The sequence below is a fragment of the Rhynchophorus ferrugineus genome, unplaced genomic scaffold, assembly GCF_030347505.1.
Source record: "Rhynchophorus ferrugineus isolate W39M unplaced genomic scaffold, kcgeb_rfMv2 rfM1, whole genome shotgun sequence".
Classification (NCBI taxonomy): Eukaryota; Metazoa; Arthropoda; class Insecta; order Coleoptera; family Curculionidae; genus Rhynchophorus; species Rhynchophorus ferrugineus.
In genome coordinates, this window is record NW_027472580.1 from 31,694,008 (window position 1) to 31,717,727 (window position 23,720).

The following is a 23,720-nucleotide window of genomic DNA, read 5'->3' on the forward strand; positions in this document are numbered from 1 at the left end:
CGAAAACCTTGGTTCGAACCTACTATAAGTAGTACGTCTAATCTAGATAAATCTTGGTTGGTAAAAAGGAAATTACATAATGACATAAAATATATAATTTCATGAATAAATATATAATAACGCTCACTCTACCAGTATAAAACTCCTGGAATATTTTATTAGATTTATAGTAATGTTATCAGATTATTACGAAATATTCCAAACATATTTCAATTATTTTAAAATTTAGGATAGTTTAAAATTAGAGGGACAACTACGTTATTAATTATTACAATCAATAAATACCAACTAATAAAATTTAAATTTAATGATAAAGGGCAAACAATCTAAAATGTATAAACTAAATGTAAGTTGATTGTATACAGTACTTATAGGCGTTTTCAGAGTTGTCTGATTATATTTAAAAATTGTTATCAAAGTATACCGCCATCTATCAGCCTACCGATGCATCAAGTATGTAATATATACAGGTCCTATATCGCCAGCTGTATTGGTTTTCAATCTCAAAGTAGACAGCTTTAGAATGCGATGAACCGATTATAAATTGTTACTACCTTACGCACGTCCAAACCACCAGAGGTCACGCAAAGCGTTTTTTTAATACAGGGGAGAAGTAAAAATAGATCATGATTTATTAATATTACATTAATTTATTAATATTAATTTAAAATTTATAATTTATAATAATTAAGATTTACAATATATAAAATTTAAATAAATACATAAAAAACAATATCTAATATGAAAACTGATGACTTATCTTCTAATTGTACACTATTATCGCCTTAAATATTATAAAATATAAAACTATAAATTAAAAAATAGTTTATCCAAACTATATTTAAAAATAGAATATTAAAATTTATTAAAGATAGTAATTACATGTTGATGACCAAACCTCGTTTTCTTTTTTATGTTTTTTTTTTTTCAATAAGTTCCTGGTACTCTGAAACAACATTTGTCATACCGGCAAGTTCTAATAAATTGTGTACTCCTATCCATAGAATAAAGACATTTTTATTTCTTTATTCTATGCTCCTATCGGTATCGCCTTCCTGATTTGCACTACGACCTTCGCATTTAATTATTTTTAATAAATTTATGGCAGTGGCAATTGTCTTTAGAAACAGAACCTACTTGTTTGTATAAATGCCGGAGTTAACATAAGTAATCAAGTAATGTTAACTGCAGATAGTAACTGACATCTAGATTTTATATAATAAGAATTATGGATATATTATGGATTATAATAGCAAAATAATAAAAAGATATTATACACACTTACTTGTTCTCTTTGGTGTGATATGGTCTATGGCAGAAAATATTGATGGGGATGTGTTTGAGGTGGGTGATTTTAACGAGGTGTTGGGTAGCTTTATGGAGGGTGCTGAAACATATAAAAAATGAGGGAATGTAAAGTAAATTTTCAAAGTATAAATCAATATTTGGATAAAAAAATATCGAGAACGATATATCGATATATTTTAATTGTTTTTTTTTTCAATGGCCAACACCCCAATATAGAATAATAAGTTCTAATATCTAATAATGTGTTCCTAAAAGTTAAAAAATCATATTTTAAATAACAAATTTGAATAAACACTACACAAAAGAAAGAAATCTGTAAATTTTTATCGGCGACTCTCTAGCGACGTAGACGTACATTGATAATATTTGCAGGAATGCCCCTTTAAGTTCCTAATCTATAGTTCAATGTTTTGTGTTGTCAATGCTGTCCATAGAAAAAATGATGCTGTCTTATCGACCTGTCATTCTTGTCAGTTACTTCAGTTTAGAGTTTACAAAAAGTGGCTTGTATTATTATATTTATAAATATTACATATATGTTTTATCATACAAACTAAAGAGGTAAGTTTGATTATTTTGACGGTTTGTTGATAAACATTCATCTTATTATTAAATAACTAATTTACTATAAAGTGATGCTCATAATAGACAAGCCGGAAACATCAGACGCTATGGATATAATCTGGGGATTATTCTGCTATTTTTGTTATTAATGGTTGAAATTTATTTAATTTTATTTTAGTTTAACGTTGCCGTTATTACAATGCCTAGTAAACTAAATTTTTTTTAAATTTGAGGTCATACTAATGTGGCATTTTCTCACTAAAATGGCTTCATTCTAGTCATTGAAATTTGCCTGAACTGCGTTTTATTTTTAGAACTAAGGCATAATGGCCAGTTCATCGCCGCAGAATAGCCCAATGCCACCACCGCAGGCACCTAGTCCCATGGGCCCTCCACCTTCACAAAGCCCTGCACCTCCTTCACCTGCGCCACAGAGTCCCTATCAGCCTGGTGCTACTCAACAACAAGGACCACCTCCAGGTAAATCAACCTTAAAATTATAAGTTGCATTATTTATATGTATAATTAAATTTATTTATATAACCTATTTTAATTATTGAAATTACATATTTATATTTTGGAAAAAAATATTTATGTAAATATTTTATCATTCTTACTTATTTTATTATTTCCCAATCTCAATCATTGTCTCCAACTTTATTTTAATTTATTTCAGCTATATTTTGTCTTAAACTATTGTTTTTATATTTATTTGACAGGGCACCAATCATATCAAGGTTATCCAGGGCATAACCAATCTCCTGGATCTGAAAATGCACCTCAGCATAGTGGACCTCCACTTAACTTGCAAGGTCCTGTCCCATCCCAACCTGGCTATCCTCATGGTAATATCTCCTTCCATTATTTTGTATTTGTTCAATAAATTAATATATGTTAAACAGATAATTATACTTTTAATAATAAAAAAAATCTATTCTTTTATTAGCGTTGATGTTTGGAACGAACCAACTTATATGTTCATAATTACTATAATTTAATTATAATTTTAAAGGTTGGATGTCACATCAAGGAATGCCACCCCAAAATGGATCACCCGGTCACCCACAACATCCACAGGTAAAATATTTGGTTTTCATTTTTTATTTAATTTAAAATATTAACCCAAACTGTTGACTTACGGATTGGAGCTGCTTTGATTGACTAAGAAGATTTAAAACTCATGTGTATCCTTCCTCAAAATTCATACTGCTGAAGGGATGTAACTATGGAAATAGAAAATGTTAAAACCAAATAGAGTCCCTAGCAGTCCTTCCACTAGTTCTGGAAATAAACCACATAGAAATATATCTCTTTTAATACTAAAAATTAAACGAGTGTGCAAGGTCCTTGCAAGCCTGGGAAATAGACTACTACTATAGGTACATAGGTAATGTGGCTGGGAGATAATAAGACCATGAATTAAAAATCATCAAGGATACACGAGATTTGGATATACAGGTCGGCCTGCCTTAGTTGAACACTGAATAAATACTTGCCATAATATTCAATTCAAGATTAACTACTTCACATGGGTATTTTGAAAGACCACATCAATCTCAACAAAAACAATAGCTATAAGACAATGTCTATCTGGTACACCATCCTCTTAATTTTTTGATTATCCAACAGATGACAGGTATTTACTTTAATAGGAGTATCTCTTTAAGAGAATGTTACTCTCATAACTCTTGCCATGAAGACGTAATTTGTAACAGTTAATTGTGAAAAACGTCAGCTAATTTCTGTCAATCAGTGGGGCTTCACCCTGATGACTAATCACTTTTTATTTATTAACTTTGAAGTTTTACTTGCTTAATTGCATTGTTTATATAACTATTTTTAATTACTTGTATTTATGTTTTGCATTATATATGCAAAAATACTTTTCTATTGTTTATTCAAACAAACTTATGTTATCTGCCCAAGAAATAAAAAATTAATCTTAAATGAGGGGATATTCATAATGCCTTGAGAATATTGCTAGTATTTAGTATAGTTTAATATTATTATCAAATAATTAAAAAAATAAGAATTTATAACTATTTCTCTGGTGGACTAACAAATATTAATTTATACTTGAAAATTCACTATATATTCCCTCATTTTTTATATGCTTCAGCACCCTCCACAAAACCACCCACCGCCTCATCAAAATCACCCACCTCAAACACATCCTCCTCAAAATTTTCCACCTCATACACAGGGACTCCCTGGCCAGCACGCTCCTTCGCCACAACATCCTCCCCACGCTGGAGGACCTCAACTTTCCTCTGGACCACCACCACATGGCGCTCCTCCACAGCATTCAGCGCCACATCCGGGTGGGCCCCCACATGCTTCCCCATCTGGTGCACCTCCGCCACAACATGGCATGCCACCTCAAGGGCCATATCCAGGCCATCCTGGTTTTACGCAAACAAGACAGGTTTGAAAATTGTTACATTAAAATCTAACATTTTTTTTAAAGATATTAACTATTAATTGTTAAAATATAAACAGATATGAAATGTAAATCACTTATTATTAACTACAGAGCCTGTTACTATTTTTTTAAATTAGAATCCCACTTCACCTGGCCCTCAGCCACCTCCAGGACAACCTCAACAACCAATTAGACCAGGAGGGCCCACCTCAGAAAATTTGCATGCTCTTCAAAAAGCCATTGACTCCATGGAAGAAAAAGTTAGTAAAGTTATATAATAAAATTAATTGTTCAGTTATTAAAATAATGTCTTTATTTTTCAGGGCCTCCAAGATGATCAAAGGTATTCACAATTGTTGGCACTGCGTGCTAGAACAACCCAAGCACAAGGAAACTCTATTTTAACTGCAATTCAAATGAACCAATTAAGAAATCAAATAATGGCATATAGGTGTTTAGCTCGAAACCAACCAGTACCTCATCAGATTTTGATGGGTCTACAGGTATATTATTTTGTAAATAATTTATTATATATAATTAACAACATTGTATCCTGATTAGGGAAAGAGACCGGACGGTACACCTCAATTCCCGACACCTCCATCAAGTCCTTTTCAGCAGCCCCCTACTGGAGATCAACCACCTCCAACGGCCGATCCTGCAGCTCCAGGTATACCAACTAATTATTTTCAGTTTTATTATTATTGCTTATTTAAAATGTATATTTAGCTGATGCAAAAGGTCAAGGAGCAGCTCAGCAAAGGTGTGGAGGTCAACTAGTTCCAGCTAAACAAACTAGAATAACAACAATGCCTAAACCTTGTGGTATAGATCCCATTGTCTTATTGCAGGAGAGAGAGAATCGCGTTGCTGCTAGAATCGCAGCACGTATTGAACAAGTATGTGAAATTTTTCTGGAAACAGAAAAAATTATCAAAAATAATATTATATTATTAATTAAAGCAATATAAAACAATGTAAATTGTTCTAGGTTAGTAATCTTCCATCAGATATAAGCGACAAACTTCGTATTCAAGCTCAAATTGAGCTAAGAGCTCTCAGGTGTCTTAATTTTCAAAGACAACTAAGAAGTGAAATTATCAGTTGTATTAGAAGGGATACAACTTTAGAAACTGCTGTTAATATCAAGGCTTATAAAAGAACTAAACGCCAAGGTAGAAATTTAGTTTTTCACACATTTCCGCTTCATTCCATCTTTTTATTTTGAGTTAGGTCTTCGTGAAGCTAGAGCAACAGAGAAACTTGAGAAACAGCAAAAACTTGAAGCGGAGCGGAAACGCCGTCAAAAGAATCAAGAATTTCTCAATTCTGTACTGCAACATGCTAAAGATTTTAAAGAATACCACAAGGTAGTTTTTTTTTTAAATATAATTTTAATGATTAAATATTAATAGGCGCTTTTTAATTTTTATTTAGGCCACACAAGCTAAAATTGCTAAAGTTAATAAAGCTATACTTAATTATCATGCTAATGCTGAGAGGGAACAAAAGAAAGAACAAGAGAGAATAGAAAAGGAGCGTATGAGAAGGTTTGTGAAAACATTATTTAATATTTAGTTAATACTGCTTTAAAAAATTACTTCCAATTTTTTAAATTTTAGATTGATGGCAGAAGATGAAGAAGGTTATAGAAAACTCATTGATCAAAAGAAAGATAAGCGATTAGCGTTCCTTCTTTCTCAGACTGATGAATATATCGCTAGTCTAACTGAGATGGTAAGATTACATAAGGAAGAACAGGCTCATAAGAAAAGAGAAGAAGAAAGGCGCAAAAAAAGACAGCAAAGGATGCAAGAACCAGATCGTAAAGTGAGTTTCTTATCAAATTATGTTTATAAATTTTATTCTTAAATATGGCTTACAGGTTACAGTGGTCGAGGTTGCTACAGGGAAAAAACTTAAAGGAGAAAATGCACCGACATATAGAGAGGTCCAAGAGTGGCTTAAAATTCATCCTGGTTGGGATATGATTGATTCAGACGATGAAGGTTGATCTGTCAAACATTCTCGAGTAAAATAAATTAATATGTCTTACTTTATACTTTTAGAAGATGATGATGAAGATAGAAAAGAAGGAACAACTGGCGATGATGAAGAAGCGAAAAAAATTATTAAAAAAGCAAAAGCAGAGGATGATGAGTATCATCAAAGAAATGCTAAGGAAGAACAGACTTATTACTCTATTGCTCATACAGTTCACGAAATTGTAACTGAACAAGCATCTATAATGGTAAATGGAAAATTGAAAGAGTATCAAATTAAGGGTCTTGAGTGGATGGTGTCTCTATATAATAACAACTTGAATGGTATTTTGGCTGATGAGATGGGTCTAGGTAAAACCATTCAAACCATTGCTCTTATCACATATCTGATGGAGAAGAAAAAAGTGAATGGTCCCTATTTAATTATTGTTCCATTATCTACAATATCCAATTGGATGTTAGAATTTGAAAAATGGGCACCTTCAGTACATGTAAGATTTAGACATTTTTAAAGTATAATTTTATTTAATCTTCGATTTTAAAATTTCAGGTAATTTCATATAAAGGATCACCCAGTGCTAGAAGAGGTATTCAAAGTCAAATGAAATCAGCTAAGTTTAATGTTCTTTTAACAACATATGAATACATTATAAAAGACAAGGGGGTTTTATCAAAAATCCCCTTTAAATATATGATTATTGATGAAGGTCATAGAATGAAAAATCACCACTGTAAACTGACACAAGTATTGAACACGCATTATTTGGCTCCTCATAGATTGTTATTAACTGGAACTCCTTTACAAAATAAGCTACCAGAATTATGGGCTTTGTTGAACTTTTTATTACCATCTATCTTTAAAAGTTGTTCTACATTTGAACAATGGTTTAATGCACCGTTTGCGACTACTGGCGAAAAGGTACATATTAATATTTTTTACAATTTTATATATTCATTAAGTTTAAGTTAACCAAATGAACATATAGCCGCATTTGTTTATTCGAGAGTAATATTAGACAAATATCATATTGTAAATGAATTAATATGATTTTTAAATAACAGGTGGAGTTAAATGAAGAAGAAACAATTTTGATCATTCGTCGTTTGCATAAAGTACTAAGACCGTTTTTACTAAGGCGTTTAAAGAAAGAAGTAGAATCTCAGCTACCCGATAAAGTCGAGTATATTATCAAGTGTGACATGTCGGGTTTGCAAAAGGTTTTGTACCAACACATGCAAAGCAAAGGTGTTTTGCTTACTGATGGTTCTGAGAGAGGACATGCAGCTAGAGGCAAAGGTAATGAGATTAAGGTTTTTTAATATTAATTTGTTTAATATAGACTATTTTAGGTGGTGCTAAAGCTCTAATGAACACAATTGTTCAATTAAGAAAATTGTGTAACCATCCCTTTATGTTCCAAAATATTGAAGAAAAATACTGCGAGCATGTCGGTATTCCTGGTGGTATTATGACTGGTCCAGATACATACAGGTATTTTTTTTGAACCAAAATCGTCAATGTTATTATTGGTACCAATCATTTTATTTTAAGGGCATCTGGAAAATTTGAATTGTTAGATCGAATATTACCAAAATTAAAAGCTACTCAACATAGAGTGCTTCTTTTCTGCCAAATGACTCAGCTTATGACGATCATGGAAGACTATCTTAATTGGAGGGGTTTCAAGTATTTACGTTTAGATGGTACTATTAAAGCAGGTATGCCAAAGCTTATTAGAAACAGTAACATTAGTATCAGAACTTATTATTATTTTTTTTTTTTGTTTTTTTTTTGAATAGAGGACAGAGGCGATCTTCTTAAAAAGTTCAACGACAAAAACAGTGAATATTTCTTGTTCTTATTATCAACCAGAGCAGGAGGTTTGGGGTTGAACTTGCAGACTGCAGACACTGTTATCATATTTGATTCCGATTGGAATCCCCATCAGGTTTGTAACTGAAATCGACAAAATGTGCTTTAGTTTAATTGTTTTATCATATTAGGACTTGCAAGCTCAAGATAGAGCTCATCGTATCGGTCAACAAAATGAAGTAAGGGTTTTACGTCTAATGACTGTCAATTCTGTGGAAGAAAGAATTTTGGCAGCCGCTAGGTACAAGCTTACTATGGACGAAAAGGTTATTCAAGCCGGTATGTTCGATCAAAAATCAACAGGGTCTGAAAGACAACAATTTCTACATGCTATTTTGCATAACGATGGGACCGACGAAGAAGTAAACTTAAAACTTACTTAGGTTTGAGTCAAATTATATTACCTTATTCATTTGTTTTAGGAAGAAAATGAAGTTCCTGATGACGAAACGGTAAATCAGATGGTTGCAAGGAATGAAGATGAATTCCAGTTGTTCCAGAAGATGGATACTGAAAGAAAAGTTGACGAAGAAAAGAATGGAATGCTAAACAGATTAATTCAAGAAGAGGAGCTACCGGAGTGGTTAGTTAAGGTAACTAATACTAAATAATTTTATTAATGTAGTTATTTGATTGATTTTTAATTTTAGGATGATGATGAAGTAGATTCTTGGAAATTTGAAGATGAAAGTGATACTTTGTTAGGGCGTGGTACACGACAAAGGAAAGAAGTTGATTATGCGGACAGTTTAACAGAAAAAGAATGGTTAAAGGTTAGATTCTAATTGAGATTAATTTGTAGCCTTTACTCTTAATCATTTATTTCAGGCGATTGATGAAGATGGAGATTATGATGAAGAAGAGGAAGAAGAAGAAAAAATTAAGAAAAAGAGAGGTCGGAAACGTAAAAAGAAGGATGATTCTGAGGAGGATGAGGCTCCGCAAAAGAGAAAGCGGAAGCCACCCAGCAGTACTAGTGAAGCAAGAATGAAGAAAAGGATGAAAAAATTAATGACTATTTTAATTAATTATACTGATAGAGATGAAAGAACGCTAAGCGAGCAGTTTATGAGGCTTCCTAATAGAAAGGAGTATCCTGAATATTATTCAGTGATTAAGAAACCTATTGACATAAATAAAATCCTAAACTATATTGATGACGGAAAGGTATGTTATTTTCGTATTATCATTAAAATGATCTAATTTATATTATTTATAGTATTCGGACTTTAATGACCTAGAAGCCGACTTCATGCTTCTATGTCAAAATGCACAAGAATTTAACGAGGAAGCCTCAATCATTTATGAAGATAGTATAGTATTGCAATCTGTGAGTACTGATGTGTTCAAAATCAAAATGTTCTTTTTTGACCATTTAATTTTTCAGGTATTTTCAAATGCGCGACAAAAAATTGAAGCTGATGAATCGGATGATGATGATGGCAAAAACGATTCAGACGAAGAACCTCGTAAGAAGAAAAAAGAAAAAGAGCCCAAGGAAAAACGGAAACGAGGCAGGCCAAAGAGAGTTGTAAAGAAATATGTATCCGATGAAGATGATGATGACTAGAAATGTAGCAATGTAATCTTATAATGTTTGTTTTCTCATGGATAATTTTAATTTAAAAAATGGAATTCACTCAGATTTTGTTTTAAGTTTTTATATACATATGTATAACAGAAGGTGGTGTCTAACAATAATTTGATGTTTTTTTTTATTTTCGAATTGTCCAGATAACTAATAGAGCATTCCAACAACTTCAACTAGGCCTTAGAAAAAGTTCCTAGCCAGTAATGTGACCTTATACCAAAGGTTCTTTTTTAAAATAACAATCATCTTGGATCACTTTTAATATGTTTATATAAAGTGATACTCCACTTTTCTTGTCTCATTTTCAGAAATTTTAATGTCCATATTGGAATTACCTTGTCTTACCTTATCTTGTTATGTATGCATTCATTTCTTACTACCAATATGTTTTCATAGGTTTAATCCCTAATTACATTCATATATCTATATATATCAAGTATACTTATTAGGTAATCTAAACTTTATAGGATGCGTTTTTTTTTATTTTTCTCAGCCTCCGTGATTTTCTCTTACCTGTCAAATAAATTATACATGTTGACAATGAAGTATTTTGACGTAAACTAGTTTCCACCTGTATTTATTTTAAAGTATTTTAGATTTATTCTAATAAATGAGGATTGTTTATACTACCTGCTGAACGATTTTATTTCAAGAGCAATTGTATTTTTACCAAACCTTGTATACCAATATCTAATAGAAACATAGTTCGATTATTTCAATGCTGTTATTGTAATTTATGTGGATTTTTAGAGAAACAATATACTATTGGATAAAGAAATCAAGCTGTATTATTCCAACATCTGCTATGTGTAAGAAATATAGAATCATATTAACAAAGCACCTTTAACTGGATAAATATTTGTATATAATACAGAATATCGATCACAAGGATGTTTATGTAGTCTGATTTATCAAAAAACTTTATATAAATTGGTTATTTATTAAAATGGCAATATTTATCAATTGTACTGTAAACAAATAAACTGTTTATATTTTTGATGCTAATTCAATAGTATTGATTGCTTTTCTGTATACGAAGTATAAGCATTTCTAAAATATACTCACTGAACCGTTAGTCAAAAATCAAAAAATGTGTCACTTTGACATATCACGCAAGCGGAATGAACCATAGAGTACTTTCATATTACTCTATGGAATGAACGCATGATGTGTATTATATCCTGGTTTATACAGAAAAAATTAAATCAGACTAGCAGTCCAAATAGTTAAAATAATTTATTGAATTACTTAAAAAATTGCAAAAGGCTCGATAAATAAACCGTATCCAGCCCGAAGGACCATAAATGTCCCTTTTGTCTGTTAATTCTATCCATCTTGAAGGACCAAGATGAATTACTCTGTAATTCATAAAACAAGAATCAGACCCTGGTTTAGTAGGGTAAATTAATACGGGGATTCACGAAACTGATATATCTTAGTTCCTTGGATATTCACTATTTTTCTTGAAATAAAAATAAACTGTATCTTAGCTACGTATATTACAGTTACATTGAAATATCCCGAACTCTCTTCGATCTTATTTAATTTATAACTTGCGAGCTAAATTTAATTATAACGTGAATAGAATGTAAGTAGTAACGTAAAGTCTCTTGGTTCGCCCTATACAAAGTGGTATGTATGTCACGCCTACTCTAACAGCACATTATATTTACCAATTGCCTTTCCTTCTGACCAATAACCTTATTTTTTGTGCTTTTCACTGACAATTTGCTAGAGAGATCCAAAATATCGTCATAAATTTATAAAAATGCGGATATTATATTATATAAACGGTATTTTGGGAAACAAATATTATAATTTCATAAACATAATTAACAATTTTACTAATTTATGTCTTTGACATCTTGATCAAATTATTAAATAAAAAATACTGTCCATCGGATGCTAACGAATGAAGCCTTATAAATATGTAATTTACACATTTTCTGTTTTTTTTTTGAGTCAACTATTTTTGCAACAACATTTATGTAATTACTAGCAGAAAGTAATTGTATCGTACGTAATGTAATAATTATTTTATAAAATGCCAGAAACTTCAGATATTCAACATAAATGAATATTCAAAAAAAAAAAATTAAAAAATTTACAGACCTTGAGTTAAAATTTAAAAAGCAGGCAATTTTCATAAAAAACAAAAATATATATTTTAGTCTATTAGAGTATATTAGGTTCACCACTAAGTTTTGGTAAATTCAGTCGATAAGTTTTTGCTGTAACCTACAACTTGTAATTAGCCATTTTAAATAAAGGTAAAAATGAAATAGTTTTTTTATTACTACCTAGTAATAAATACATTGTTTTACGCTGCTTGTTTTAATTTACGATAAACACACAAGAAAAATGTGCACCATATAACATTCCTAAATTGTTTCTATTGTAGTACCATTGTCTTCTTATATTGAATCTTGATGCAAAATTAATTTTGATGTACCTAGAGTAAGTTTAAAAAACATATTAATTCTTGTACTATTTTCTGGTACTTATCAGTATTTTGCTAACCAAAAAACTATAATACACTTCTATAAAACCAATCTGTGTCCATTTGTCTGTCTTTGTGTCCCTCATAAGTATTTGCAATTGTGTGACTGTTAAGATTATTGGATTCATATATTCAGTAGGATATCAATTTGTAATTGTTTAATTTGTTTCTTTTACTCAACGATCAAAAAATTGAAACCATAAACTAGTATGAAATCAGCTTAGAGTTAATTATCTATTTCTCTTAGCACTGTTCTTTTGACAATAATTTCACGCGCACGGCATTTTCTCCGCGACAGAAAATCTACAGTGGCCTCCGTATTGACAGTAATGCTGCGTACAGATCGGGCCAACGAAAGGGTTTGTTGGGATATTTCTAGTTCTGTTTGGATGGTTTGATGACGGCCAACGAAGGTTTCTTGGCATTTGCTTGCAATTCGTAGAGTGTCGGTAACATCAAAAGAAATAAATAGAATTGACGAATGCGGTGTGGAAGGTAGGTACATACACTATAGTTTCCGCTGCCGTTGAAAAATACGGATTCACGCCCGACGAATATTTACTCCATTGAACAACAAATGCGATATGTACATTTCGAATGTTACGCCAACGAATGTTCGATATCTAACGCCGAATCTCATTCGTTGGCTCGGTTTGTACGCGGCATAAACGAAACCGCTAGCCATGATCATGACTCATCAAAACACCCAGCCTGAAATATACATACTATTTTAAATTTGATTGACCAGTGTTGTTAACAGTCGGTTGATAAAAGATGTGCATAATGATAAAGTGCATAAAGCAAAAACGGACGACAAAGCAATGATAATGAATGTATATTATCACCTCAAACTAGTTTTATACATATTAGTATCGTTTAATAATATTAAATAATTATAAATTCGGCATAAATAAAATTAACGCCTCTACAGCTTTTTTGAAGGAATATTTCACTGCAGATCTATGGTATTTGGTATGATTCAAACCATGTTGTTCTTGGAGCTCATCTAGTTTGTATGTTTGGAATCTGATCTAAAAACTGAATAAAACTAATATTAATTTGAAATACATTTAATCACACCATTTGAATACAACATAACAATAAGCACATTTTATGCAAAATATGAATATCATAAAATAAATATATACGGTTTTGGAAACCGAACAAATTTTTTCCTTAACTACTGAAATATATAAACTATTAGTAACCATAAATATATAAAAAAATATTGCACGTAATATAAGGAAAGTCGGAAAATATATTGCACCATATCTTTTTCATATAAAACAAACTTATTTAACAAATTAAGTTAAAGCGTAAAATGTTGAGCAGTTGGCTTAATCTATGTCCATTTAATGGCACAAGAAAAGATAATGTTCTTTGAAAGGTTAGCAGAAAATACATGTTAACTTTTATGGAGATGCAAAAGGTTGTTTCACAGCATCGAACTAATCACTTGCTTTTTCCAATGAACAAGTATTATTTTATTCTATCTATAAATAATTTTTTTTATTTTATCCACAACATTCTCTTCCATAACGCATAAAATTAATGATATTTGCGTGGAAATAACTTTTGACTTTAAACATTCTTAATATATTATTCATATTATCATAAATATTAGCAATACAGTCATAAAAATTTAACAAAAAATATGTAAAGCCTAAAAAAATCAGAAATAATAGTTCTAGAAATAATAAATAAATTTATATCATTAATTAATTGTTAATTAATCAATAATATAATAACTCCAAAAGGATAACTCTTATTAATTGTGAAACAACCTTTTTCTAAAAAATACTTATAAAAGTTTGAATAGTAAGCTTGTAGTTTCTTTTATTTTTGTCAAACAATAACCATGGAAACCATGTGAACTTCATTGAGCTCATGTTCAGAACATTCTACAAAAAAAAAATAAAAAAACAATATTTTAATATCACATTAATTTTGTTTAAACCTATTCAATTTAGCATCATAATTCACAACCTAGAGTTTTGTTTCCGAAAGCATTCTAATAATATCAAAAATTCTAAAAATTTAACAACCTTTCAAGCCAATTTTCTCTGGGTTTGGTCTTAAGATAATTTAAGTAATGATAAAACCGCATTTTTAACTAACACTACGTCAATCTTTAAGTAAAAGGTAAACGAATTGATTATTCTAAAAAATTCGTCAGTTTACATATTACAGTTTGGAGGGGGAGGGTACCAGGTGTTTATTAACCTTATTTGATGGAATTTGATACCCAAGAATCACAAGAAATATCAACATCCAACAACAAATCTAGAATGTAATTGTAGATAATAATGTAATTGCTTGGGAACTTAGGAATTAAACTATCCATAATGGTTTGTTAGTCCATTAGAAATGTTCAGAGATACGTAAAAAGACTATTCTTCCTGTTAGTGGTCCAGCTATTTTGATTTTGTAAACTAAATGCGTATGTTCGATACCCAAATGTTTCTAAGGAACTAATAGAAAATTAATACAATAACAATTTCTTTGAGGTTTTCTTCAGATAAGAAGCTTAAATAATCAGGAGTCTTTTAGTTAAGTAAACATTTTCTATAATTCTTATGTGCCAAATATTTAATAATGTGTTCTTTGAGCGAAAAAGTTACCACTTTTTTTATAGTTTCGTGAATTTTTTACCAAAATACGATTTTATTTAAATTCTGAATGGTTAAAATCGCAAATATTTGTAACTAGGTAACATCAATTGAACTGGAATAGTGAAAAACAGTAAACAACATCAATGAATCGACGCTATGTTCACCATCCACGTTCCATCTCTACCTAATCATCCTCATCGTCGTCATCCGAAATATATTTTTTCGCGCTCTTCTTGCGTTTGCTAGTTTTCTTTCCTTTTCCGAGTTTAATTTTCATCTTTACTGTCGTGTCTGTATCAGATTTTCCTGGCGATGCATCTGATTTATCCTCGTCCTAAAACAATTTTGATCAATCACACAAAATATTTTAAAACTATTTGGTTGTTACCTCCTGCTTTTCATCGCCGTCAATTTCCATTCGAGACTTCGCATTAGAAAACACAGACTGCAACACGATACTATCTTCATGTATTAGTGAAGCTTCTTCATTATATATCTGGGCATTCTGACATAATAACATGAAGTCTCTTTCTAAGTCTACCATATCTGTGTACTAAAAGTTTAATCAATTGTAATATCAATTTAAAACTTCATCTAAAAATATTCTTCGTTAGATACTTTTTATTGATTGGTTTATGTTTTTTTTATGATTAACTATGTATAGGAAATTCATCATTCTTGATCGAAGTCCTTGCATCAATAATCAAAGTGTAGCAATATGAAGGAAGTACTGATATTGGAACAGAAAAGAATTTACTATGTTGACCATTGTGTCAACCAACTTATATAAAACACAACCATATAAAACACAGCCTTGGATATTTGATAAATATTTGCATGGTATAAGAACAAAAACCTATAAAACTTATCCATTTTGAGAAATACCGAAAATGAATTACAAATTTTAAGCAAAAACTAAAAATTAGAGAGATAAAGAGAGATTAGGGGGAGTTAAGACAAATTCTGCTTGTTTTTGAAATTGAAAACAGTTGAATGAAAGGTAAACGAATTCCTCACAAACTTTCAAAATCGACCTTTCGACGGGATGGCTCGATAGAATGCGATCTGTAAAGTAGGGGACTAATTAGGCCCGAGACCAAAACTGTTGAGATTGGTGGCCAATTGTAGTGAGATTTGGGGAAAAATATTTAAAGCCTCGCGGCTGCTGGTGGTATACATTAGTTGACACTTTCCCCGAGCACTGGCTAGATGATGGTTATAGACAAAGAAGAAATTATTTTATAATAAACCTAAATATATGTTTATAAATATAATTACCTTTCCATCATCTATTCGATTTAGTATTTTGAATATATCTAGTGGTTTTTTAATGATTTCGTAATAATCTGGATAATCTTTTCTCGGTGGTAATTTCATAAACGGCTCGCTTAACAGTCTGCCATCACTAAAATAGCCCATTGATAATAATGAACAAAAAAATTAAAATGATAAATAAAAAAAATCACCTATCTGTGTACTTCGTTACAATACTCATTAATTTCTTCATTTGTCTTTTTAACTTATTATCTTCAATGCTACTTCTTGTTTTAGTTTTCCTTTTTATAGATATACTAGGTCCTGCATCACTGTCTGAATCATCTCCTCTCCTACGACGTTTTCTTCCTTTTCTCCTTTTCGGTTCTTCTTCCTCATCTTCCTCGTCTGTTTCGTCAATAGCCTGCGAAAATTTTCTTTTTCATTTTATTTTAATGATAACTGGGTTATCATACCTTCATCCATTCTTTTTCTGTTAAACTGTCAGTGTAGTCAACCTCTTTCCTATGTCTTGTGCCTCTGCCCATAATAGTTTCTGGATCCTCATAATTCCATGGATCAACCTTAAAATATTACACTACATTAATCAAATAAATGTAGATTTATAAAAATAATAATTGCGATTTTTATAGATCCATAAATGCAAATTAAATTTTATGAGTAAATTTTCAACATTGATGCTAAATACCACTACCTCGTCGTCTTCCTTCACTAACCAATCGGGTAGTTCTTTTTCTTCGATTAGTCTAGCCTTTCGAGCTGGCCCGAGTTTTGCCTCCTCTCGTCTTCGCTCTAAGTCAATTTTCTGAAAGAGGTCGAATTCTTCTTCAGAACGTGCAACCATATGATTTACAGTTTCATCATCAGGTACTTCATTTTCTTCCTAGACATGATTGTTATTAAGTTAATGTTAAAAACTAACGGTTTTATTTACCTCCTCGTCATCCCCGTCTTGGTGAAGAATACTTTGCAGGAATTGTTGCCTTTCTGATCCAGTTGATTTTTGATCAAACATTCCGGCTTGAATGACTTTTTCGTCCATATTTAACTTGTATCTAGCTGCCGCTAATATTCTTTCTTCTACTGAATTAACAGTCATCAAACGTAAAACTCTGACTTCATTTTGTTGACCGATACGATGAGCTCGATCTTGAGCTTGCAAATCCTAGTTTAATGGAATAAATATATAAAAACATATATATTAATTTAGAAATATAAATCATCAATGCATAATATTACCTGATGTGGGTTCCAATCAGAATCAAATATTACTACTGTATCTGCCGACTGCAAATTTAAACCCAAACCACCAGCTCTGGTAGAGAGTAAAAAAATAAAATATTCGCTGCACTTATCGTTGAACTTTTTTAGTAAATCACCTCTATCTTCGGCTTTAGTAGCACCATCCAGTCGTAGATATCCAAAACCCCTACACAAAAAAAAAGAAATATTGCCAGTGTATAATATATATATATATATATATATATATATATATATATATATATATATATATATATATATATATATATATATATATATATGTATAAATACCTGTAAGTTAAATAATCTTCCATAATAGTCATCAACTGGGTCATTTGACAGAACAAGAGCACTCTGTGTCCTGTTGACTTCAGTTTAGGTAAAATCCTATCAAGTAGTTCAAATTTGCCAGAAGCTCGATAAATATCTGGGCTAGAATTAGCATGAAAATAAATATTACAGAGAACGAAAACTAATATTTATTTGATAATTTACCCAGATATAACACCGCCTGCTATGCCAATATGATCACACCACTTCTCCTCAATATGTTGGAACATAAATGGATGATTACAAAGTTTACGTAGTTGAACGATAGTGTTCATGAGAGCCTTGGCGCCTCCTTTTCCTTTATTACCTCGTTCAGAACCATCAGTCAACAAAACACCTTTACTTTGCATGTGCCTAAAATACACATATTGTATAAGACCAACATAAAAAATTATATATTTGTAGTGAATTAAGTAACGTTAATTAAATTTTTTAATATTATTCTTTAAAAATATATTCTTGAAAACTAATATTACCTATACAGCACTCTTTGTAGACCTGACATGTCACACTTAATGATATATTCTACTTTGTCTGGCAACTGAGATTCAACCTCCTTCTTTAATCTTCTTAACAAAAAGGGCCTTAAAACTTTATGTAAACGTCTTATAATAAGAATAGTTTCTTCCTCATTTAATTCTACCTACATAACATACAAACTGCCTATTTTTATAAAAACTATTAATCAAAAATGTACCTTTTCACCTGTAGTAGCAAAAGGAGCATTAAACCATTGTTCAAAAGTTGAACAACTTTTAAAAATTGAAGGAAGTAGAAAATTAAGCAGAGCCCATAACTCAGGTAGTTTATTCTGAAGTGGTGTACCAGTCAATAACAAACGATGTGGAGCAGTATAATGTGTATTTAATACTTGAGTTAGTTTGCAATGATGATTCTTCATTCTATGACCTTCATCAATAATCATATATTTCCATGGGAGCTGAAACATAATTACTGATAATATTTGATTACTTCTAATTAATTGTCTACTTTAAAATTTACTTATTCAAAAATTGATATACTTACTTTAGCCAAAACACCTTTATCTTTAATAACATATTCATAGGTAGTAAGTAAAACATTAAACTTTGTTGAACGCATCTGACTTTGAATTTGTCGTCTACCACCTGGAGAACCTTTATAGGAAACAACTAAGACAGATGGAGACCATTTTTCGAATTCCAGCACCCAATTTGACAGAGTACTAAAATTGTACACATATTTTATTATTTAATGTCAACAGAATATTCCTTGAAAACTTACGATAGAGGAACGATTATTAAAAAAGGCCCATTGACCTTCTTCTTTTCCATTAAGTATGTTATCAACGCAATGGTTTGTATAGTTTTTCCTAAACCCATCTCATCGGCTAATATTCCGTTTAAGTTATTATTATATAACGATACCAACCATTCCAAACCTATTTATATGGTAATTAAAAAGTGTCTTTTGTTAAATTAACTTTGTTGATAGAAAATAATTACCCTTAATCTGGTATTCTTTTAATTTCCCATTAATCATAATAGAAGCTTGTTCAGTGACTATTTCGTGAACAGTATGAGCAATACCATAATATGTCTGTTCTTCTCCCGATCTTTTATGATATTCATCGTCTTCTACTTTAGCTTTTTTAATCACTAACTTTGCTTTATCCTCCTCGGATTTTGGCTCAGTACCGTATCTGTCACCTTAATAATTTTAAAAAATAAACAGGATATTTTAAACTCCTAAATATAAATAAAGGGAAATTGAAATAAATATTAATGAAAATCTATTTATACCATGTTCATCATAGTCGTCATCTTCATCATCGGTATCAACAATTTCCCATCCAGGATTTTGCTGTAACCAACCTTGTAGTTGACTCATTAATGGAGCATCTTCGCCAAATAACTTCTTTCCCGTCGCAAGTTCAATAACTGTTATAGGTTTATCAGATCCTTGGCTACCCTCATCATCATGCTCTAACACACCTTCTGCGGCTAATCGTTTCCGTTTTTTCTTAAATTTTTGAATAAAAATATATAGCGCATACAACAATATAACAGTATACCTTTCTGCGTCTTTCTTCTTCCTGTTGCTTTCGTTTTTGCTCCAATTTGTGTTGTTTGACCATTTCTGTTAAGTTACTGATGTATTCATCAGTTTGCGATAATAAAAACGCTAATCTTTTATCTTTCTTCTGGTCAATTAATTTTCTGTATCCTTCTTCATCCTCAGCCATCAATCTGCATGGTTAATAGAAGATCAATACATTAAATGTCAATGTTCTTCGGAAAATTGTTTTACCTTCTCATGCGTTCCTTTTCTCGCCGTTCTTGTTCTTTCTTCTGTTCTCTTTCGGCATTGGCATGATAATTCATCACTGCTTTATTGAGGCGTACTAGTTTGGCTTGATTATTTCGATGAAAATCTTTGAAATCTTTTCCGTGTTGTAATACCGATGCTAGGAATTCTTGATGTTTCTGTCGTCGCTTTCTTTCTGCTTCGAGTTTCTGCTGCTTTTCCAATTTTTCAGTAGCCCGAGCTTCTCGGAGCCCTTGGCGCTTTGTTCGTTTATATGCCTAGTTATTAGCATGAATGTGATGTATTAAAAAAACTAATGAGTGTAACAAAGTATCTATATTTACCTTAATGTTAACTGCTGTTTCTAAAGTTGTATCCCTTCTGGTGCAGGCGATTATCTCATTCCTCAATTGCCTTTGAAAGTTGAGACACCTTAATGCTCTTAGTTCAATTTGAGCCTGCATGCGCAGCTCTTCCGACATGTTTGATGGTAAGTTTGTGAGTTCTTCCATACGGGCTGCAATACGGGCAGCAACTCTATAGATATCAAAGTATTTATTATAACAAAATGATAACCCCGTTATACAAAATAATCAATTGTTTTACTTTATTTACCTATTTTCTCTTTCCTGCAAGAGTAAAACTGGATCCAAACCAACCGGTTTAGGAACTGTAGTAATCCTATTTTGTTTTGAGGTATGCTGAATAGGGGGACCAGGTCGAGCATGTTGAGGTGGTGGCTGAGGTTTATATGGCTAATTAATGAAAATATATATGCGTAAGTTTCATATGTTAGAACTTCTAGAAAGAAGAAAATTAGGTGTTTATTTAAAATGTCATACAAAAATACAAAAAGTATTTTTTACTAGTCATTACTTTTTTCATTTTTCTATATTGAATTTTAAGTTGGAAACAATGTCTTTTGAGGCTAACATCCATCCGATTGTTTACTGATTTGTTTACTGATGTTACTATAGACCATAACTTGTTTACTTTAATCATGCGAACGTGAAATCATTTGTTTGTTTGTAATATAACCGTTTGTTTTTCAATGAGAGATCGGTTTCTGATCACTTTCGACTGATTATTGTAGTTTAAAACTAAGTTTGAATTCGTAATGGTTCAATATATCGGATATTATGACTAATTTCAAATGCTTTAAAATATTATGAATGTTACTGAGTGAGAACTTGCTTAAGGCCCAATATAATAAGTGAATATTTGAAAGTTGTGTAGAATATTGTGATAATTATTAATGTTATGAAACACCAATATAAATAACATCATGATTGAATCACCTTTGTTACAAATATGATGATTCATATTCATGTATGTAAATTTTTATCATAGAACATTTTCTTCTGAATGTTGGCATGAACACATTGAATTATATTCAGTATATTATTTAAAAAATAGATATGAAAATGACTTACCTGTGATGCTATTGAGCCCGGAGGAACTGGTGGACCTTGTGGACCTGGAGGATGTTGAAATGGACTGACCTGGGGATGCGCCATAGCAGGTGGTCTCATCGGTTGAGGCGGTATAGGTGGAGGAGCTTCAGCTGCAGCTTCTGGTGAATCTCTCGAATGAGCCGATGGACTTTCCTAATAAAAAAATAATTTTTAAACTTCGCTCTATTTTTAGCTAAAGCCAGCCAATGCGAGAATCATATTAAGTAATCAACTGACGTGTTCGAATAATGCAATTGTAAAAAAATTATTAAAACGTTGCTCGATAATAATTATATTAAAACAATAATTTTGCATATTGATAAATTTCACGGTCACCTTAAACAACATAAATATTCATGTTCAGTGTCAACCGTTGGTATTAATATATCGCTAAGGCATGTATGAAAAATAAAATACTATTACCATACATAAAAATATATATAACGGGTATTCTTTTTTTGACATAAAATAAGCAACAAAATTTATAGCACTTATTCTAGGACTAAATGACTGAGAAATTATAATAAGTGCTAACTTATTTATTCAATAATATTGCAAATTAATTAATCTATTGTAATTTAGTCAAAATACACTTTAAGAGTGACATTTTTACTGTAACTATTTCATTCCTAATAGATTATTTTAATACTATTGATAATAATATCATTAATTTTAAATAAATACATGAAACTTTTTGTAAAAAAATCAATTTTGATGATTTTTATTTTGATAAATTTGAATGAGCTTTCGAACTAGTGAAGAGAACTTAAAAAAATCTGATTATATCAGATGGCGGAATTAAGTAATTATTACTATAATATAATTAAAACCTATAGTATACTAAATAAAATTACTAAAATACCAATATGATGCTCAATTAAGAAAAAAATACATATATGCAAAATACAATTTACAAAAATATGTTGTCTATCTAAGTACCAACAGAAAAAAAAACATATTTTTGTATATTAACCATGATATATAAAATTATCATGAATACATTTCAGTTTATAGACAGTCAATAATTAAATAAATGTTTTGCTGCGTTTTAATAGTTTTGACATTGTATCTCGTAGACAAAAATTGACGATATATAAATGCTTATGAAATTCATTAAAAATTGTTTTTATTTTAGAGAGTTATTTTGGTTAGTTAGTTATATTTATTTGAAACACATTCATCTTAATTTATTATACCTGTCCAGGTGGGGGTGTAGATGAGGGTATTGGGGAACCATCGACTCTTTTTCCTTGTAACGCCAGTAATATCTGTTGTGGAATTGGTTGATTCCTGGCTAGATACCTATACGCCATTATTTGATTCCTGCGAAAAAATGTAAACCGCTAGGTAAAGAACCATGACAAATATGAACACATTTAAATTTGATTACCGCAGCTGGGTCATTTGCATTTGAGTCAGTGCTGTGTTATTTCCATTAGCTCTAGCCCTCAGTGCCAGAAGTTGAGAGTATCTTGGATCTTCCTGCATACCTTTTTCGTCCATGGAGTCAATGGCACTTTGTAGGGCTCTCAAATTTTCTTGGCCATGCGGTGACTGTCCTCCTGCTCCTAAAACTAAATATAAATATTCTGCACAAATCAGACAGATATCATACTGTATAATATACCTGGAGGTCCCTGATGACCTGGATGAGTTGGTGATGAATGACTCTGAGTTGGTGGATGTCCTTGGGGTGATAGATGACCTTGTGATGTTGGCGGATGACCTTCAAAACAATCACATTTTTATCATTGCCTTGAACTTTAAGTAGCTCATAAAGTTTAATTTTCTTATAGACGAAACATAGGGTATATTGTGAATGTAACGTGAAAAATACTTTGCAATAGACATTAAAAGATGTAATAAGAGGATATGAACTTCTTAGTTGATCTGATGTTTGTTGATTTTTAAATTATTTAATTATTACATTGTTACTAGTCGTTTCCGTCTAACCTACAATTTGTCTTTATGATAACTTAAATCTAGGTATATAAATAGGAGGACCCTATCTCAGTCTCTGGTGAAATAAAGTTTATACATGTCACTGCTGTATTGTTGTATTATATGCACTTCACTACACAAAACTACACAAGATCAGATGGTTTGATTCTTTTGAGTCTGTGTCCTGTTCTGGTGTCCCCTTGCAATTCTCTTGATTTCTTGACTGACTGTAGGTAGCTGAAGGTGTCGATGTATTTCGGTGCGCGCACAATACCTGTCAGGACTTCGTTCTGAAAAATTT

General features: G+C 31.1%; 2 protein-coding genes across 10 annotated transcripts in view; one reads left to right on the plus strand and one right to left on the minus strand.

Moving 5' to 3' along the window:
* The first annotated feature begins 1,736 nt into the window (after positions 1-1,736).
* LOC143206691 (ATP-dependent helicase brm) lies at positions 1,737-10,539 on the plus strand. 3 transcript variants are annotated; one of them, XM_076419349.1, is made up of 26 exons: positions 1,737-1,869; positions 2,187-2,352; positions 2,592-2,717; positions 2,885-2,949; positions 3,992-4,297; positions 4,432-4,554; positions 4,618-4,797; positions 4,856-4,964; positions 5,024-5,193; positions 5,286-5,469; positions 5,528-5,664; positions 5,732-5,844; positions 5,917-6,124; positions 6,180-6,303; positions 6,364-6,788; positions 6,848-7,216; positions 7,360-7,594; positions 7,648-7,789; positions 7,850-8,016; positions 8,098-8,246; positions 8,302-8,532; positions 8,593-8,763; positions 8,821-8,943; positions 8,999-9,337; positions 9,390-9,500; positions 9,558-10,539. In XM_076419349.1, exons 2-26 carry the CDS (start codon positions 2,199-2,201, stop codon positions 9,738-9,740), a joined length of 4,644 nt encoding a protein of 1,547 aa, XP_076275464.1. In that variant the 5' UTR covers positions 1,737-1,869; positions 2,187-2,198; the 3' UTR covers positions 9,741-10,539. The 3 variants fall into 3 exon arrangements, with proteins under 3 accessions (XP_076275464.1, XP_076275465.1, XP_076275466.1); XM_076419350.1 differs by having other exon boundaries at positions 4,076-4,297; XM_076419351.1 differs by lacking the exon at positions 3,992-4,297.
* Positions 10,540-13,080: 2,541 nt separating this feature from the next.
* The window catches only part of LOC143206692 (ATP-dependent helicase brm), an 84,179-nt gene continuing 73,539 nt past the window's right edge, over positions 13,081-23,720 (minus strand). For 2 of the 7 annotated variants that reach the window (XM_076419356.1, XM_076419359.1), the window contains 24 exons: positions 23,106-23,204; positions 22,869-23,046; positions 22,675-22,801; positions 21,458-21,631; positions 20,640-20,779; positions 20,369-20,561; positions 20,028-20,302; positions 19,792-19,966; positions 19,520-19,739; positions 19,223-19,426; positions 19,002-19,158; positions 18,765-18,942; positions 18,436-18,678; positions 18,215-18,381; positions 17,904-18,092; positions 17,700-17,840; positions 17,388-17,577; positions 17,083-17,313; positions 16,840-17,031; positions 16,604-16,711; positions 16,340-16,551; positions 16,152-16,278; positions 15,262-15,426; positions 14,914-15,207 (listed from right to left, as the gene is read on the minus strand). In XM_076419356.1, coding sequence (XP_076275471.1) covers positions 15,058-15,207; positions 15,262-15,426; positions 16,152-16,278; positions 16,340-16,551; positions 16,604-16,711; positions 16,840-17,031; positions 17,083-17,313; positions 17,388-17,577; positions 17,700-17,840; positions 17,904-18,092; positions 18,215-18,381; positions 18,436-18,678; positions 18,765-18,942; positions 19,002-19,158; positions 19,223-19,426; positions 19,520-19,739; positions 19,792-19,966; positions 20,028-20,302; positions 20,369-20,561; positions 20,640-20,779; positions 21,458-21,631; positions 22,675-22,801; positions 22,869-23,046; positions 23,106-23,204 — 4,235 coding nt within the window. In that variant the 3' untranslated portion in view covers positions 14,914-15,057. The other 5 variants (XM_076419355.1, XM_076419357.1, XM_076419352.1 and 2 more) reach the window with 4 other exon arrangements.

Excerpts from the sequence above, each read along its gene's own strand:
- LOC143206691 (XM_076419349.1), top strand. The coding sequence starts at position 2,199 with ATGGCCAGTTCATCGCCGCAGAATAGCCCAATGCCACCACCGCAGGCA. Across the intron at positions 5,665-5,731 it reads ATTTTAAAGAATACCACAAG|GCCACACAAGCTAAAATTGC; the intron begins GTAGTTTTTTTT and ends ATTTTTATTTAG. Across the intron at positions 8,764-8,820 it reads TACCGGAGTGGTTAGTTAAG|GATGATGATGAAGTAGATTC; the intron begins GTAACTAATACT and ends TTTTAATTTTAG.